General features: G+C 33.4%; 2 protein-coding genes across 3 annotated transcripts; one reads left to right on the top strand and one right to left on the bottom strand.

The window, feature by feature from the left end:
• Nucleotides 1-3,534: 3,534 nt before the first annotated feature.
• On the bottom strand, nt 3,535-4,238 carry LOC18095113 (zinc finger A20 and AN1 domain-containing stress-associated protein 2). The gene is made up of 3 exons (XM_052456670.1): nt 4,225-4,238; nt 3,750-4,087; nt 3,535-3,665 (listed from the first exon to the last, which is right to left on the bottom strand). Exons 1-3 carry the CDS (start codon nt 4,236-4,238, stop codon nt 3,535-3,537), a joined length of 483 nt encoding a protein of 160 aa, XP_052312630.1.
• A 6,975-nt stretch (nt 4,239-11,213) lies between these two features.
• Nucleotides 11,214-18,373, top strand: LOC7480090 (uncharacterized). 2 transcript variants are annotated; one of them, XM_024593679.2, is made up of 9 exons: nt 11,214-11,650; nt 13,773-13,873; nt 13,989-14,352; nt 14,971-15,807; nt 15,924-15,981; nt 16,232-16,293; nt 16,379-16,485; nt 16,575-16,662; nt 17,595-18,373. In XM_024593679.2, the coding sequence occupies exons 1-9, from the start codon at nt 11,528-11,530 to the stop codon at nt 17,901-17,903; spliced, it is 2,049 nt and encodes a 682-aa protein (XP_024449447.1). In that variant the 5' UTR covers nt 11,214-11,527; the 3' UTR covers nt 17,904-18,373. The 2 variants fall into 2 exon arrangements, with proteins under 2 accessions (XP_024449447.1, XP_024449446.1); XM_024593678.2 differs by having other exon boundaries at nt 14,968-15,807.
• Nucleotides 18,374-18,430: the final 57 nt, after the last annotated feature.

Genomic DNA, 18,430 nt, shown 5'->3' with positions numbered 1-18,430 from the left:
GGTTGATGAACTTGAAGCAGCTTAAAGGTGAAAATATAGATAGCTTAACATTCAAGCAATCTTGTCCCACGAGATGAAGGGTTCCTGCGAGTGAGGTTGTGGTTTAATCTATTTTTTATGAAAAAATAATTTTTTTTGGTGTTTTTTGGATTATTTTGATATATTCATGTTAAAATTTAATTTTAAAAAATAAAAAAATATTTTATTTTAATATATTTTTAAGTTAAAAATATCTTAAAAAGTAATAGCTAGAAACCCTTATCATATTGTAGAATAATCTCAAATATTTTATTTTTAACTTTTTCCTCCGATCAGATTTCAACTAGATGCGAATATAATGACTTTTAGAAGCCAATTACAGAGAAAGCTTGGAATTACTTGAACAAGCAAGTTGCAGACTCGTTGCCTGATCTTTTGCTGCCATCATCAACCATTTGGTCCTTGGACTCTAATTCTATGCTACTGGTTTTACACCAGCCGGGGTAAAAACACAGTATTTCATGCGTCAAAGGCAGCTTGATGGGGGCAAATCTGGAACCGCGGACGATATTATTGGATATTAACGGCGACAGGGGGCTTTGAGCCGCCCAATCTGACTGACCGCCCCCGCCTTTCTTTTTTCTACTAGTCCCTGTCGAACCTGACATGGAGTACACGTGTGCGAGACACGCGTCCGTGCCTGTTGCAGACGCCTACGACTCTCTCTGTACGCGCGTGTTATAGTTCCCAATGTGCAAAACGTGAAATTAGCATGGATGGTATAATATCTGGAAAATCTCGTGGACCGACTTGATTTGTTTGTCATTACATTATTCTAGATGGAGTGCATGTATGATTACTTCAAATGTTGGTGCCATATTGTCTTTTAAAATATATTAATGGGGGTATTAACATTAACCAAACACCGGTTAAATAAAATCTATTAAATATGATTCATTAAAATGATATTTTAATTTAATTTAACCCTTCAATAACATAATTTTAAATTTTTTTTCTTTTTAATTTCATCTTTAATGCTAGTTTCTTTTGAGTATAATGATTTATAATTATTTTTTATTTTCTTTTGTGTTGGGTTATATATAAATTTCATAGATTTATTTTAAAAAATATATATATTAATGGGGTATTAACAAATCACATCTATAAAAAACTATTCATTAAAATGATATCTTATTTTAATTTAATCATTCAGTAATCTAGTTTTATTTTTTTTAATTTTTCTTTTTCAATTTCATCTTTAATATTAAGTTGTTTTGAGAATAGTGATTTATAATTTTTTTGTGTTGGTTATATATAAGTTTCATAAATTTATTTATTTTCAATTTCAATTTCAACTTCAACATCTAATATTAGATTTGTTAGAAGTAAGGCTTCATGTATTTTTTTTTATTTTCTTTCTCATAATTTATCTTGATCATATGACCCAGGTCGTTGATTAAACAAATTGGATAAAGTTGACTCTATTGTTTTTTTACCGCTTCTCTGATTGATTTTTATTTATTTCATCATTCAATGTTGGAGTGGTTGGAGAGTTTAATCTTCTGATTTTTTTTTTGTTCTTGATTTCAACCTTTATCATTGAATTTGTTGAAAACGAAGCTTCTTAATTTTTTTTATTTTTTTTTATAAATTTATCTTGATCTCATGATTCAAGTTGCAAGTTTAACAAGTTAGCTTATGTTAACTTGAGATTCTTTTTTATTTTTTAATTGAATTTTTTAATTTTATCTTTCAATGTTGGGTTGGTTGGAAATCGTGATTCATGATTTTTTTTTATTTTTTATGGAATTATCCTAATCTCATGACCCGAGGTGCGAGTTTAGTAGGTTAATACAGATTTGCTTGGGTAGTTTTTTTTGTTATTTTTTAATTTAATATATTTTTAAATTTTATTATTTAATATTGAGTTTATTTCCATAATTTATCTTGATTTATTTTATATGAGATTATCATAATCTCATGATCTGAGTTATAAATTTGATAGATTAACTCGGATCAATTTAATATGCTGTCATTTCAATATTAAAAAAAAAATCATATAATTTATCATTGTATCAAGATAATTTTAAAAATATCGTCTAATATATATTATATTTTAAATTTATAGTTATTTTTTATTAGAAAACACACCTACAATTCTTAAACATTATTTTTTACGCTGGAAAAAATAGATTCAACCCATAGCCAACTATAATTAGTGAAGTTTTCAGGAGAGGGCGAGGGTGATTACCCCCCCCCCCCCCCCCCCCCCCCCACATGTGCCCAAGGCTCAATGGAGTTTTTAACCAAACCAAGAAAAAAACTCAATGGATTAGGCACCAGCGTATTTTAATGACATTAATAACATTGAATCCCTTAAGTTTTTCATCAACTATTAACGTGATTCCTTGTTTTTTTACCTCTTAGAGATCTGTAGACACACACAATCCCTCCATCTTCATGCACTCCGATCCTACTTTCCAGTACCGAAGACGACACCTTCTCGTGCCCAAAGAGGAAAAGGAAAGGCAATATCCTTCCACGATCGTAGATCTCGATCTTCTTCATTTTAACCGAGGAACGGGAGGCTCAGGTCCTGCCCGGTATTACTCTTAAGCCCTGTGCTTTAATTTATTTTCAAGCTGGAAACCATTTTGAAGATCGAACTCTCCAAGTTCCACGAGTTCTTGACATGGTCTGACAGCTAGAAGCATACCTACGCGGCTAATCAACGCCTGAAAAGCTTGGACGGTTAGTGGTGGGTCAACCACATGACATGGTCAGCTTGTGTGACTTGTTCTGGGTAGTCAAACAAGAAGAGCTATCTGAACACGTGGCGGATCCACATGGAAGGATAGAAAGCGAGGCAATATGGCTGGCCACACATGAACCTGGCTCTAGGCTGGTTTCCTTTCCATATATACTACAGAGTGGGACCCGTGGGATGTACGAACGGTCACACGTTGGGATAAGATCACAATTGGGTTGACGAGATCAGAAGTCTCTGAACTATCTATTTTGTTTAAAGAGGTTCTCATGTTTGAAATATTTTTAGTACCGCGAGTGCCTTCTTCGCTAATATAGCGTTTGAGAGTATACTATTGGCTATCTTTTGAAGTATTTTTATTTGGAAATAAATAAAATAATATATATTTTTAAAATAGTAATAACAGTGATTTTTTTAAAAATTATTTTTTAAAAAAAATTAATTTTTTTAAATCATTTTAATGTGTTAATAATAAAAATAAATTTTAAAATATAAAAAATTATTTTTTAATATATTTTTAAACAAAAATAATTTTAAAAAACAACTACCACAGTCATTCCGCATCAAACACTACCTAACAATTATATCTAGCCACTGATTTGAAATATTCTTCAAAATATACCTTTTATGCTTTAAAATCCCAAGAAGATAACCCACAGGGGACATGTCTGACTATCTGCAACTTTAACATTTTGAGCCACAGGGACATCTAACATAAGGAGATAACCCCATACAAGCCCTGTACATAGTAATCAGCATATGAGTGTATTTCGTTCAATGGCGGACTTTCAGATTTTATCAAGCTTTTCAGCCTTAACAATGGGATTTGCCTTGGCAATGGCATCTTGACCAGCAGATCGATAGTCACTGGAGCAATTATGTTTGTCTGGGTAGTGATGAATTGCGCGCAGAAAAGATTCTCGCAATGACAAGTACTGAATCTAGTTAAACCAATGCATTTCTTGCGAGTGTTGCACCTGTTAGGACTCTCTCTCTCTCACACTTGTGTGATCGGTACTGGAAGCAGCTGCAGACAATGCCGGTATTGAGCTAATCAATGGCACTGCTGAAGTAGCTGGTGGATCTACAGCAACAGCGATGACAGCATTGCTTGTGGTGTCAACAGAGAGAAAACGTTCATAACACACGCAGCATATTGATAAAGCCATTTTAGCATGTTCTTGCTTTAAAATGAAGTCATCGTGGCACTTGGAACATAAGTTCATTGTTGTTGCTGTTCCAAAGAACCCACAGCTATTGGCGCAAAGCTTGGGAGCCTTTGAAGGACCTTGGGGTTCAGGTCTTGTTCTGCTCCATTTTCCTGCATCAGAATCGCCTTTACTTTCAATAACACAAAAAGAAAATGAGCAGACATCCAAAGGCAACTATCCTCCCCATCACAAATCCACAAGCACGTTTGAGACCACCGAAATATGCACATGAGCCTCTGACCCCCCCCCCCCCCCCCCCAAACATACACAGAGACTCTCATCGAGAGATGACCAATGACAGCCTAAAATTATGATCAAAGAAGCAGATGGCAAAAACTAAACAAAACTAACACAATTTTTTGTTTGAAAAGGAAATAGCCATAAGTAACAAGAAGGAATGGGAGAGTTTCGAGCATGCTTTCAATCTAGAAATAACATCACAACAGCTAATTATGTGGACTTCTAAGGCTTTAACTATTCGATAATTGCTAAATAAATTCTTTTTCAGTAGTCGCAATTAATGAAGTACAGTAGAATGGACATATACATACTTTCCAGATACAAAAGTTTCTTCAATATGGATAAATTTAAGAAGTCGAGGAGGGAAAGAAACATGGAGTGAGCTAATTCAGAATTTCATTTGTTGAGTAAGCTGCTAACTGCCTTCATCATTGGTTTTTGGCGTAAGAGTGAACAAGAACAATACATGGAGTGTGGTTGTTTCATGCTTAACTAAAGCATCATGAATCATGTCTACAAGTTTAATATCACGCGCTAAATAAGACATGCCTTGCTTTAGGTTCTACTGTAGAATACACGGTGCTGGTTTGCCCCAAAAGAAACACCATCCCAGAGTCCTAATGGGACATCAAGCTCACCCGGGAACAAATTTAAATTGCATCCTATCAAGCATGGGCATAGCATGTGACCCACTACTTCACTAGATCAAGGATGATCAGCTTAGCCTACTAGAAGCCTTGTTGACCCACATCTCCACACTTCTCGTCTCTTAATCGAACCCAGGGGTCCATATGGCCCAACTTGGCAACACCCCGAAGTTGAAAGCCAACTTTGTTTCCTTGAAGACTAATTAGTAAATGTTGTTTGTTTTTAATGTTTTAAAAGTGTTTTTGAAAAAAAATTAAGTTTTTATTAATTTTATTATTAATTTTAAATTAATATTTTTTTGGTATTTTTATATCATTTTCATGTGTTGATGTCGTTTTTATGTTTTAAAAGTGTTTCTGAAAAAAAATTAATTTTTTATTTATTTTAAAATAATATTTTTTTGGTATTTTTATATCATTTTCATGTGTTGATGTCAAAAATAAATTTAAAAAAATAAAAAAACATTATTTTAATACATTTCTAAGTGAAAAACACTTTGAAAAGCAACCGCAACCATAACCACACTCCCAAACAGACTTTCGAGACTATTTGTTATTATAGTAACTGTTGCTTTTTTGTTCAACCTTAATTATATAGTATTGGTTACAAAATAAAATGTGGTTTACTTTATGGAACCTATCAATAAATAAGGTTTGACCTTAATTTTTGGTGAAACCATTTTTACCTACTTCTATTAAACCACTTATCCCACCTTTTTTTATTTGTTGAAAAGACACATATGCTGAAATAACCTTCAAAAACTTTCTTGGTTCAAGAGACAATTGTAAGAACTACAAGAGAGTTATAAATAAATTTTCACTAAGAGTTTGAATAGTTTGTATTTGCATAGATATACATCAAGAGTGCTTGATGCAAGCAACAAAAGACTAATTTTTTTCAGTGAGTTTGAATGAATTTCTTGATGAGATGCAGATCATAAAGCTTAGATTATAACCATGTGAAATCATTTTCTTTTTAGCTTCAAACTCATTTTGTAGCTTAAAAAATTTATGAGTTTTGTTTTTTTAGCCTGGGGTTCTTGATTCATGAATAAGAAATGCATGTATTTGCTATTTGATAATCATTGTTTTTTTTAAAAAATTAATCGATCATTTTTATACTAATATTAATTTATTGAATGATAAAGTAAAATGAATTAGATGGATGAATTTAATTGCTCATGTTTTTTATAGTTTAGTAATAAGCAACAACTACATTACAATGAAATACATAATCCTTTGTGTATGAATTATATTTGTGATGAAATTGTAGCGAATAAATGAGATAATAAAACCAGCGTTGTTATTCGCATGACTATTTTTACAATGCATTAACAATCAAATGCACATAAATGTAATTGTAAAATAAGAAATTAATTATATGTTTTTTTTTGTCATTTTATTATCAACATAAATTTCAATTACAATTTTAACTAAACACATTGAACTTGCTTTTTGCCAGACAAGAATTTCAATCATGGTTTTAATCAAACACATATTTTAATCAAATCATTCACAACTAAAAGTGTTTTTTTTTCTAAACTTATTTTTTTCAAATCACAATCACAAAAGCTACCACAATACCAAACACAAGCCTGGACCAGACAAGCACATTTTAGAGCCAATTGTTCACCCCCTGGATTCATTACCTGTTAGTTTAATATGCATTGCAATCACTCGGTTAGTTACATGTGACAATGTTATATTCGTGTAAATATATATTTATTATTAATAAAAGCTTAATTTATTTTTAATATTCATGTAAAGTTAGATTAATAAATCTAATATTTGATTTATAAATCTAGAGTAAAGTTAAAGTTCATGGGATAAAAATGCTTTGCAAATAAAATCATAAAGTTGTTATAGTTATAGGATCCCTATTTTATCAAAACATTGTTTCTAAAATGTTTCTGGTTAATACTTTCTTAAATATTAGACATTCATTATAGCCGTAGAGACTAATATATATTATGTTCTTTCATTTATGAAAGGAAGCATCTGTTCTTATAAGTTGAGGTATAAGAGATATTTAGAACTAATATATAGGTGCTTGTCATAAGATATGTATACCAAACTGACTCGCATGAGAATTCCATATGGAGAGATTACCCATGTCTATGGAAAGACTCACATGACAGTTATGTAAGTGATCCTTAGACTTGAGATCCCTAAAAGATCTTATATAGAAAATGTTATGCTTTGATCCTGTAACATGTTATCTTAATTGAGGTAACGAAAGAGCAGACATTGAGTATAACATGAACTATATGAAAGTACTTGAGTGATCAAGAGATGATTCATCACCTTATCTTAAATATTATGTTCTTTCATTTATGAAAGGAAGCATCTGTTCTTATAAGTTGAGGTATAAGAGATATTTAGAACTAATATATAGGTGCTTGTCATAAGATATGTATACCAAACTGACTCGCATGAGAATTCCATATGGAGAGATTACCCATGTCTATGGAAAGACTCACATGACAGTTATGTAAGTGATCCTTAGACTTGAGATCCCTAAAAGATCTTATATAGAAAATGTTATGCTTTGATCCTGTAACATGTTATCTTAATTGAGGTAACGAAAGAGCAGACATTGAGTATAACATGAACTATATGAAAGTACTTGAGTGATCAAGAGATGATTCATCACCTTATCTTAAATATTATGTTCTTTCATTTATGAAAGGAAGCATCTGTTCTTATAAGTTGAGGTATAAGAGATATTTAGAACTAATATATAGGTGCTTGTCATAAGATATGTATACCAAACTGACTCGCATGAGAATTCCATATGGAGAGATTACCCATGTCTATGGAAAGACTCACATGACAGTTATGTAAGTGATCCTTAGACTTGAGATCCCTAAAATATCTTATATAGAAAATGTTATGCTTTGATCCTGTAACATGTTATCTTAATTGAGGTAACGAAAGAGCAGACATTGAGTATAACATGAACTATATGAAAGTACTTGAGTGATCAAGAGATGATTCATCACCTTATCTTAAATATTATGTTCTTTCATTTATGAAAGGAAGCATATGTTCTTATAAGTTGAGGTATAAGAGATATTTAGAACTAATATATAGGTGCTTGTCATAAGATATGTATACCAAACTGACTCGCATGAGAATTCCATATGGAGAGATTACCCATGTCTATGGAAAGACTCACATGACAGTTATGTAAGTGATCCTTAGACTTGAGATCCCTAAAAGATCTTATATAGAAAATGTTATGCTTTGATCCTGTAACATGTTATCTTAATTGAGGTAACGAAAGAGCAGACATTGAGTATAACATGAACTATATGAAAGTACTTGAGTGATCAAGAGATGATTCATCACCTTATGTGAATTATAAAAAATGTTTCATTTGTTCTCAAATAGTATTGACTGAGAAATTCTTGGCTAAAGTGGAATGAGATTTGAAAAGTGTTTCAAATTTTATTCAAACAATCAATGACTATTATGTAGAGAACAAACATGATTTAACATGATAGACATACTTCATGCTTTAATGTTAAATCAGAGCATTATTGATGAAAGAATATTAATTACACTGAGAAACAGTCACTAAAAGATTAAATTAAACCATTAATGATTTTTTAATATTTAAAGGATTATGACGCATTGTTAGATGACTCACCTAATCTTATGCACCTGATCTTCAAATATAAATTAATCAATTATTGAAATATTAATTAATTAATTAATTTAATTAATTTAATTCTATTTAACTAGAATTATAATTTTTATTTGGGTTAATATATTAGAAACCTAATGAGTCATACACGTTAAGAACCATTAGTTAAAAATTAAATCAGGATGATTTGTTAAGTATGACTTGATTAAAATATATTTTAGAAATTAAGGACTACAATATAATTAATACAATGATTATATTTCTAGACCTAGAAAATCAAGTACGAACTTGATTAAACTAATTTATAAAGTTGTCCTATATTTGGTACCAAATCCAGCTCCACCACCAATCATTCTTCAAAGTTTTGCATTAGTCTCCCCACATTACCATATAATTTAGGTCTTTTAATGGTGTCTTTAAAATATCCTTCTTATAATCACTTCTTGCTCCTTGGGTCCATCACAACTCATTAAATGAGAGAACCTGTAATGGTAAAAAGCTTCAAAATGTCGAGGTTGATGTTCTCATCTTACCACATGACATGACCACAATTTGAAATTGCTTGGATCATAACGCCAAATATATCATTTATTCTTCCAATATCATTAATTTATTTAAATTAATTTAATTCTTAAACTTTAACATTTAGAAGTTGTTTGGCTCTGCGGTAGCTGTTGCTTTTTGTTTTTTAAATTCAATAATATAGTGTGTGGTTATAAGTAGCAGTTGTGGTTTGGCTAATGGGACCCACTAAAAATGAGGTTTAACCGTAGGTTCTGCTGAAATAATTTTTTCATGCTTCTCATCCTGCTGTGTTTTTATACAGTGGAGAGTTTCATTCTCCACTATTCACTTAAGTGAACAGTGGAGAGTTCAACTCCACTGTTTCGGCCACTGTTCCGGCCGGTCCGGATTCGGTCTAAAGCTAAATGCATTGAACCAAGTCTGATCCAGTTAAAAAAAAAATAATTTTTATTTTTTTAATTGTGTTTTATTCGAAAAATTAGAAGGAGATCGTTTGATAACGTAACATTTATAGAATTTGATCTCAATCCCAATTTTGTTCTTGTCGGGTTCGATCGAGTTAAAAAAAATTCAATTTTTATTTTTAATTGTGTTTTATTCAAAAAATTAGAAGGAAATCGCTTGATGACATAGCATTTGCAGAATTTGATCGCAACCTCAATTTTGTTCTTGATGATATTTTACTTGATGTTGTTGCGCGCTTAAGAAACCATGGAAAAATAGTCATTGTTGGATAGATTTCGTACGTTATGAAATTGCACATAGTTTAATGGAACAATAAAAAATATTTGATATCAATATTATTTATTTCATGATGTAATAGCAGTAGTTAAATCTACAATATTTAAATTAAAAACCATCAATATATATATATATATATATATATATATATATTTAATTATTTTATAACCTCAATTTGAAAAGCATTCTTTTAACAAAAAACGTTAAGCTATTTTTTATTCAACTTCAATTTCAACCACTGTTTTAACCAAATATATATTTTTCCAAACTAACCTCAACTAAAAGTACTTTTTATAAAATAACTTTTTTCAAAATACAACCACAACAGCTACCATAATACCAAACAAATTAAATTATTGTAATAGCCGGTTGATTGTACCAAGTCCAGCTTTACCATTAATCCTTCTCCAAAGTTTTGCACCAGTCTCCCCCCACATAACAATGTTACCTCGTCCCCCATTAGCAAATCTAGCTCCACCATAAAAAACCTAGTAGATCTACACTAATAAATCCAATTTCACCATCAACAATCTCTATATCAATGGTACATGGGAGCTTTGAATTGACCTTGCTCTGATTAAGGATGTATTTGGTTTAGCTTTTGTGGTTGAGATTGTGGTAGGGTACAACCCATTTATGCACAAAACTCAACCACAAAAGCTAATTTTTCTTGTTTTTTATGGCTTTTTAGTGGGTCCCACACCCAACCTCCACCTCAAATACAAACACACATTAAGTGTTTGCTTCCGGATGAGAGAAAAGAAAAGCTGGGATTTTTATGTGATATCTTGCGAAATATTTGGTGGGGACTCATGGTGAGAGAACGACTATTGTTGAGTTGGGGGGTTTGGAAAAGGTTAACATGAATAAAAAAATTGAGTTTTGTGATAATAATTATTTTTTATGCTTTAATATATATAGTGGTATTATTATTATTTCGTTGTTTTTCAAAATCTATTGGACTCATGCTGCAAATTACAATATTAAAAAAATTAGTAAAAAAAATAAAAAAAATAAGTTTTGTAATAATAATTATTTTTATGCTTTAATATATATAGAGATATTATTATTATTTTGTTGATTTTCAAAATCTATTCGACTCATGCTGCAAATTACAATATTAAAAAAATTAATAAAAAATAAAAAAAAATGAGTTTTGTGATAATACTTATTTTTTATGCTTTAATATATATAAAGGTATTATTATTATTTAATTGATTTTCAAAATCCTTTTGACTCATGCTGCAAATTACAATATTAAAAAAATTAGTAAAAAAATGAAAAAAATAATTAAACCATAGCATGTTTATAGAGTTATTTACCTGCTATTGTGAAAACTAAGCGCATTTAGTGTTATTTATTATATATATTATAATAATAATAATAACACCTTTATTTTTAATTTTATTTATCCTTGGCGAGACGGTGGGTATATATAGACAAACGCAGTATCGCAATTACAAAATTTATTTCTCCCTGTAAAATCCACAACCCCTACCTTAACCCCGGAAAATTAAAATTCGGGGGTTATGAAACCTCAAAATCCTAGAATTTTCCCTCACTTTCCCGAGAAAATCTTAACCCTTCCGCATTCACCTCATTTATCATCATCTCTTTTATCTCGAAGAATTTCAATTGCCTCTTAAATCCTCGAACTTAGGGTTTGTGTTTTGAGAATCGTAGATTTTCAATCATTGTTTTTTTTGGAGGCGATTTTATTGCCGGAGAATTTAATTAGGGTTTTTGATTTTTTGATTGATTGAGTGAGATGGGAAGCGTGGATAAAAAATTTAGGGTAAATTTTAGTGAAGATGGGGCCGCTTTGTTGAGAGATAGAGTTAGCGAGAAGCTTAAGGAGTTCATGGGCGATTACACTGACGATGTTCTTGTGGTACGCATATACATGGATAACAATCTTCGTCGTTTTTGTGTATTTGAATTTTTGAATTTCGTATTTTAGTGAATTTTTTCTCTTCTTTAGGGTTTAATTTGACTGGCTAATTTTGGACTCTGGATATCGTGCTATTGTTCATTTCCTTTTATTAAATGGCGGGGTTCATTTTATCCTGACTAGTTTGGGATTGAGGCTTAGTTGAAGCTGAATTGAGTTTATGCTGTTTATTGAATGGACTGTTTTGGTGAAGTATCTGTGGAATTTCACCATGCGGCTTTGCCTGTAGTGGAGAATGCTGCTGCTGGACCTACATTAAGAGAGGTGAAAATGGCAGGATTTAGAATCGGTAGAGCTCTCTCTTAGTTGTTTATGTCCCTGGTTATATGGACATACATAGTAAGATTATTGGTGATGCGTGTTGGTGAGAAGATAAATGGTGCAATTGTAGTTGAGAGCCGTTTGCTTTTGTACTGGACAATTTGCAAAATTGTGCGAGGGATATGCGCCAAGTAGTTATAAAAATTGACCTCATTTTATGCGGGCATAGTTTGTTGAATGATATCTAACCCTCTAGGTGTTTATAGGAATGTTTCAGTTCAGAGATCTGAAGCTATTACGATGCTAGGTGTCTCGTTGATGGTTGATATCTGATCACTGCAAGGAACTCTGCGGATAGAGAGCTTTTATATTTTATTTGCTATGACATGTTTGATTTCCTCACGTGGGCTTTGGTTAATGAATTTAAACACCAAACAATAAATCTTTTGTAGTTAGGTCTAGGTTGTGGAAACTTCTAAGGATTTGGTGTTTTGCTGAAAGATAAGATTCAAATTAATGACTTTGCTCATAGCATTTTGCCTCATTATTGTTGAACATGCTACAGAGCTATTATAATTCTTTATTACATAGAGAATCTAGAACTGACAGTACTTTATGAATGTGAATAAAGGCAAGGCAAGAGTACAAAACGTTGCGGGATTTTGAATTTGTACTTGAGATTGTTTGAGCTTCTTGCCCTTATTCATATGGATTGTTCAATTATTTGAGCGGGCTCTATCAAGTGAGATGGAATTTAGCTGGAAAATGGAGTGTTATAAATTTGTTTGTGGTATCATGTCGTGCTCATTGGTGCTCAGGTACACGGTGGGATTTGAATTCAAATTGGACATGGAGTTCGAAGTAGATTTTTTATTTTATTTTTAAATACAAGGCTACTTTTGCTTTTATTTTTTTTGTGTGATTATGGGAGTAATTATCTCTATTTGGTTTAGTCTTGTCTATCAGGTCAGAATTTGTACAGTTTGACCTGGACTGGGGTTTTAAGTGCGAAGCCAATATGCTTATGTATTTTGGAGATATTGATGTATGTTACAGGTCATGCTTTGAGAAATTCTGTGATGTAGGTTGAGAAGAGGAAAACAGTAGAAAACTACACTTACAGCTGGATGATGGCTAAAATATAATAAAATTCAAGTTGGGATCCAGATAATAAGGTTTTTGGTTCACCAAGAAACCTCTAAAATCTGAATAGATTGAAAAATAAACAGATCAAAAAGTCTATAGAAAATAATCCTTGCAGCCTATTTATGCCAATTAAAGCCCTAGATCTTTGTAGGAAAAGGATTCACTAGTCTTGGTTGCAATGCAACAAAATTAACCACCAAGGAAATATTTTAAAAGTCACATGTGAATACTCTTAATAAATTAATTAATAATAATTTCAGAAAATAAAAATAATTTTTAAGACCGGACTGCTCCTGCATTATTTTGGGCAATTTTGTCAATAAATTTGAGTAGCCTGCAACTACCTGTATCTTTCTTCCTATATTGTTTGTAAAGGTTTGGTCCAGAAAGTTCTACCCAACGTCAGTTTAGGTGTTTGGTTCCAGTTTGATGTTCTTTTGTTATGTATACTGTGTTTAGCATGTGAAAGTCCTGTTAGTTATTAGCTAGGTCTTTAAAAACTTTTTTATAATATGTTTAAACACCTCTATTATTCAGAGATTCCATGGTTCAGCAGAGGATTTAACAAGATGCTCTTCCATGCCTAAACCATAAATATTTTGAGTTTCTAAATGATTCAGCACTACAATGTTTCATAAGAGTTTTGCATTCGCAGGAATATGTGATTGTCTTGCTGAGAAATGGCAGGGATAAGGAAGAAGCAAGAAATGAATTGAATGTTTTTTTGGGGGATGACAGTGATTCTTTTGTATCTTGGTAATTTGATCCATTCCTGTTTTTGATACATTTGATATTGTAAAAAAAATATTTGTTGACAACTTTGTTTTAAGTTATTCCCATTTGTTTCACTAGTTAACTTGATTTTGAACAGGCTATGGGATCACCTGGCTACAAATCTGGATATGTATGTACAACCTCCGGAGACTCATGCAGATGAAGTGGCCAGAACAAATCCCACACTGATAGAGCAGACTGGGGGTAACGAATCTCATCAATTGGATTCAGAACATGAAAATGTGAAGCCTGATAATTCAAGTAGAGGCAGGCATAAAAGAGAATGGAAAGGTGTAGCGAGAGACGTGAACCAGCCGCCTCCTCTTCGAAGCTCTGTGGTCGATAACATTCACCTAGAGGAAAAAACTCATGGAAAAGCCAGTCGTGCAAGAAGATCTCCATCTCCCCAACCCCCACAAGAGCAGAAAAGGAGTCGGCATGATGAGCAACAACATGTGAAGGTTTGGATTTCAAATTTTTCTTTCACATTTGATTGGGTAGTAAGGCTTAAAAGTTAAGTGATTCTATTTTATCTTTATGGTTAGTAACAAGGTGTTTGGGAAGTCAAGAATAGAAATTAGGAGATTTATGATATAAACTAAAGTTCTTTAAAATCATATAAAACTCCACACATATTCATGTTTTGTAGGACATTAGGAAATTAGGAGATTTATGATGCTGCTTTGGTTACAATCTTGAGGCCATGATTTTCTTCCCTCACTCACCTATAAAACTATAGTAGAACTGCTTCTATTGCACACTATACTGCAGAGGGTTCTGCTTCATAAAATAACTTCAATTTTTAAAGTGAACATACACAAAGTAAATCAACTAATTTCCTATTGTTTAGACCTGGTGAATTATATTTCTTACCTAAAATATGAGGATGTATGATGTGTGATTGCTGGTGGTAGGGTTACCAATAGACATTCCTACTCATCTGGTTGTGAATACCGGATACCATTATGCTGCAAATTTTTAATATAATTTCAGAACTCAAAATTCATCTTTTTTTTTTAATGAAAATAAGCGCCTTGTTTTTTGATCATCAAATTTCGCATGCACTAATATTTCAGCAGAGGGATGCAGTTTCTCAAGCAACCAGTGGTGCTCCTCGACGACTGCTTCAGTTTGCAGTGAGAGATGCTGTCAGAACTTTGAGACCATCTGGCAGTGTAAAAGAGCCCTCACGGAAGCGTCTTCGCTCAGTGGTGTCTGCATCCACTGAAGACACATCATTGGTTGATCGTCCTAGGAGGCTCCAGTCAATCGCAAGAGTTCCAAATCCGATGGCTACTGTACTAAAAGCTGTGCGAGAAGCTGCTGAAGATGTAGTAAAAGTTAAATCTTCAGGAAGTGTGTTTGACCGGCTTGGTCGTGACATGGATGCATCATTGATCACTGAACAAGTTGCAGAATTTAGAGATCATGCTGTTGAAGATGATGAATATGAAGATTTTAATGAAATTCAGGAACAAACCCACTCAAACTATCCTCGAAGAAGCAAGTACTGCGGACGTGCAGGGACTACGAATATGACAGGGCATGAAGCTGGATTGACTACTGGTTTGATGTCTGATTATGAAGTTTATGATGATTCCAGCCCTGTGGGTCATAGGGTTATGGATGTTTCTCAAACTGGCACATATTTGGGAAGTAAGGGTAAGGATTCACTCATGTCAAACTACAATGTAGCTAAGGATCAGGATCAATCCGTTTCAGCTGCGAACACTTCTCGTAAGATAGTGAACATTTCTGTGAATGTAAATACCTGGAGACCACCTCATTATCAAGAATCGAGGGATACTGTAATGGATAATCTGAAATCAGTTCAGGATAACGAGGCAGATGCTGGGAGCTTTGGTGCTCAGCTAATGAAGGAAATTAGCAACCCTGTCTCAGTTAGTAATGGAAATGTAAGACAGTCTTGTTTGTCTGGGTTCATTATTATTCTTGCTATTTTTCATATGAAATTACTTATTATTCTTTCTTTGCATTGACTGCTGACGATGTTTCCTGTGGTTATGAACAGGTAAAACCTGCAGGTGATATTCAGCAAGAACCTCAGAAGCCTCCATCATCTGCATCTGGTCAGTTCTCATGTGTGTTTTATAAGTGTTATTGAATCTGCTTTTTTTTTTTAAAATGGGAAACAAAATCAGTTTATGTTAGTGATGTTGCAACTTTTGGAGCTCTACCCTTTTGGGTGTTTCTCATGACTGACATCATCTTAAGCTTCTCTACTGCAAGATGGTTGCCATTCTGATATCTGTCATTTTTTGTTTCTTATGGCCATTTTTTCCAAGTATTTAGATGAGGTTGTTTTTGATGATTCTGCAGGTTCATATACTGCAGGTCGTCCCTTAGAGGATGCTGATTCTCGAACCATTTTTGTTAGCAATGTAAGTACTGATGTGGATCAAGCTGTAGCTTGGAAGGAGTATTTATTGCTGTATCCTGATCATATTTTCATTGCTGTCTTCACAGGTTCATTTTGCTGCGACAAAGGACAGTCTGTCACGGCATTTTAATAAGTTTGGTGAAGTGCTTAAAGTGGTTCTAGTCACTGATGCAGCAACAGGGCAACCAACAGGGTGAGAGTTGTTTAACATTCTTCTGATCTGTTTCCTTAGCAAATTCTGGAAATTTTTTTTCGAGGGGGCTGAGCAATATGATTATGCAGGTCAGCTTATGTGGAATTTATGCGGAAAGAGGCAGCTGACAATGCGTTATCTCTTGATGGCACCTCTTTCATGTCACGGATTGTCAAGGTAATGAAAATAGAGACTGCATCTTAATTTGCTATTAGTTGGGATCCTTTTCTGTTCTGTTGTCTCTGTTCTTTTGTTGGATGCATGTCTGTCAGTTGAGGAGGATGTTTTGTGCATTTTATTTTTTATTTTTTTCAACTTCATTTATTGGTTTGGTAGATAGCAAGGTTGCCGAAGTTTGAAAAAGTTAAATCAATGGTTGTATCAGCTGCAAGATAGTTTTATCATGTTAAATGTTTAGAACTAAAAAGCAAACCATGGTCATGTGCATTTGCTCCTCATTGGCTGTGGCTTAGTAGCTGTTTTGCAAGTTTTCATGGAGGCACAATGGTTTGCTACTTTTATACTCTTGCATGCTCTTTCTTGTGTGCGTGAGTGCTTGCACTTGCCTGTGTGCGTGCATGCATTCGTAAATGAAAAGTATTGCAAAAGTATATGGAATGACTCCATGATGGAAAGTTGAGGGAAACTGTCGAGATTTGTTCAGTTACATATATTTTTGAAAGGCCTCAGTTCTTTTGCAAGCACACACCGAGCTATCAAGTTTGAGCTCTCCTGATATTCCGGGATTTCTAGATGATTTTAACAGTTTTTTTTTTTTCCTGGTAAATGGTTATTGTGCGGTGTGGAGTTGTTTCACAGAAATCACATGGTCTGAGTAGGTAGAGTCATGCATGCCATTTTGTAGATGAAGAATCTAAACTGGTATTTTCAATTCTCCGTTTTTTATTCTTATTGAGAACAAGGGAGCTTCTTATTTTCTATACAGAGCAATCAGAACTTAAAGCATGTGTTCATTTAAATTTGAAAAAATGGCAGCTAGGATTTAGCTTTGATGTGAAATTTGTTGGAACTGATGCACATTTTATTACTGTCTTAGGGGTCCGCTCCAAGATTTGATAGGCATCTTAACATTATTTTTTGTGCTGCAGGTCATGAAGAGAAGCTCTTCCAACCAAGAAGCTAGTCCTGTTATGACATGGCCTCGCATTTCCCGTGGCTCCTCATATGCTGCTGGTAGGTTTGCTAGAACACCTTTTCCAAGAGGCACTCCTATATTTAGGCCTCGACTCTATGTGAAACCTGGTGCAAGAAGTTTGCAGTGGAAGCGAGATGCTCAGGGCAGTCCGGCCGAGAGTAGTGCTGCATTCTCTGGCAGCAGTGTTGTCTCCCCCTCTGCCCGCAGTCTCACCTATGTCCGAACAGAACCAAAACCAGATGGGAATTCGGGTACTACTTAAGTTTGATAACTCATGCTTTCTTTTCCCAAACATCCAGATTATGATCAGAACAAGTTACATTGAAATGCCTGAATCATGACTGCGGCAAACTTTTTGGTTCTTGGAAAGAGATGGATCCACAGATTCTCTTGTCCTCAGTTTATGATGTTTCTGTGCTTGGGTGGCATTTACTACAATAGGCGGATATCTAAAGTGTAGTGACTAGGGAGGGTTTCTTTTAGCAAATATTTTGGGGTTGTTTTGGAGGGTTTTTTTTTGGAGTTTGCTGGATCTGAATGGGAAAATACCAGGGACTCCCGCAAAGTTGTTCCACCCCCGAGTTATATATACCATCATATTGAAATTTGTGAACAGGATGGATGGATAGAAGATGCCTTTATTTTGTGGGATTTTATTTTGTTCAGTTTTTTATTTTTTATTTCGAAAAAGGAGAATAGAATGAGAAAAAGAATTGAGGAAGTTACCCAGCATATGCACAGGTAAACATTGGTTCTATGTCATTACTATAGCCTGTTCATCATCTCTCT

The sequence above is a fragment of the Populus trichocarpa genome, chromosome 1, assembly GCF_000002775.5.
Source record: "Populus trichocarpa isolate Nisqually-1 chromosome 1, P.trichocarpa_v4.1, whole genome shotgun sequence".
In the NCBI taxonomy this organism is placed as follows: domain Eukaryota; kingdom Viridiplantae; phylum Streptophyta; class Magnoliopsida; order Malpighiales; family Salicaceae; genus Populus; species Populus trichocarpa.
Note: the sequence above shows the minus strand (reverse complement) of the source record. Positions and strands in the feature narration are given on the sequence as shown.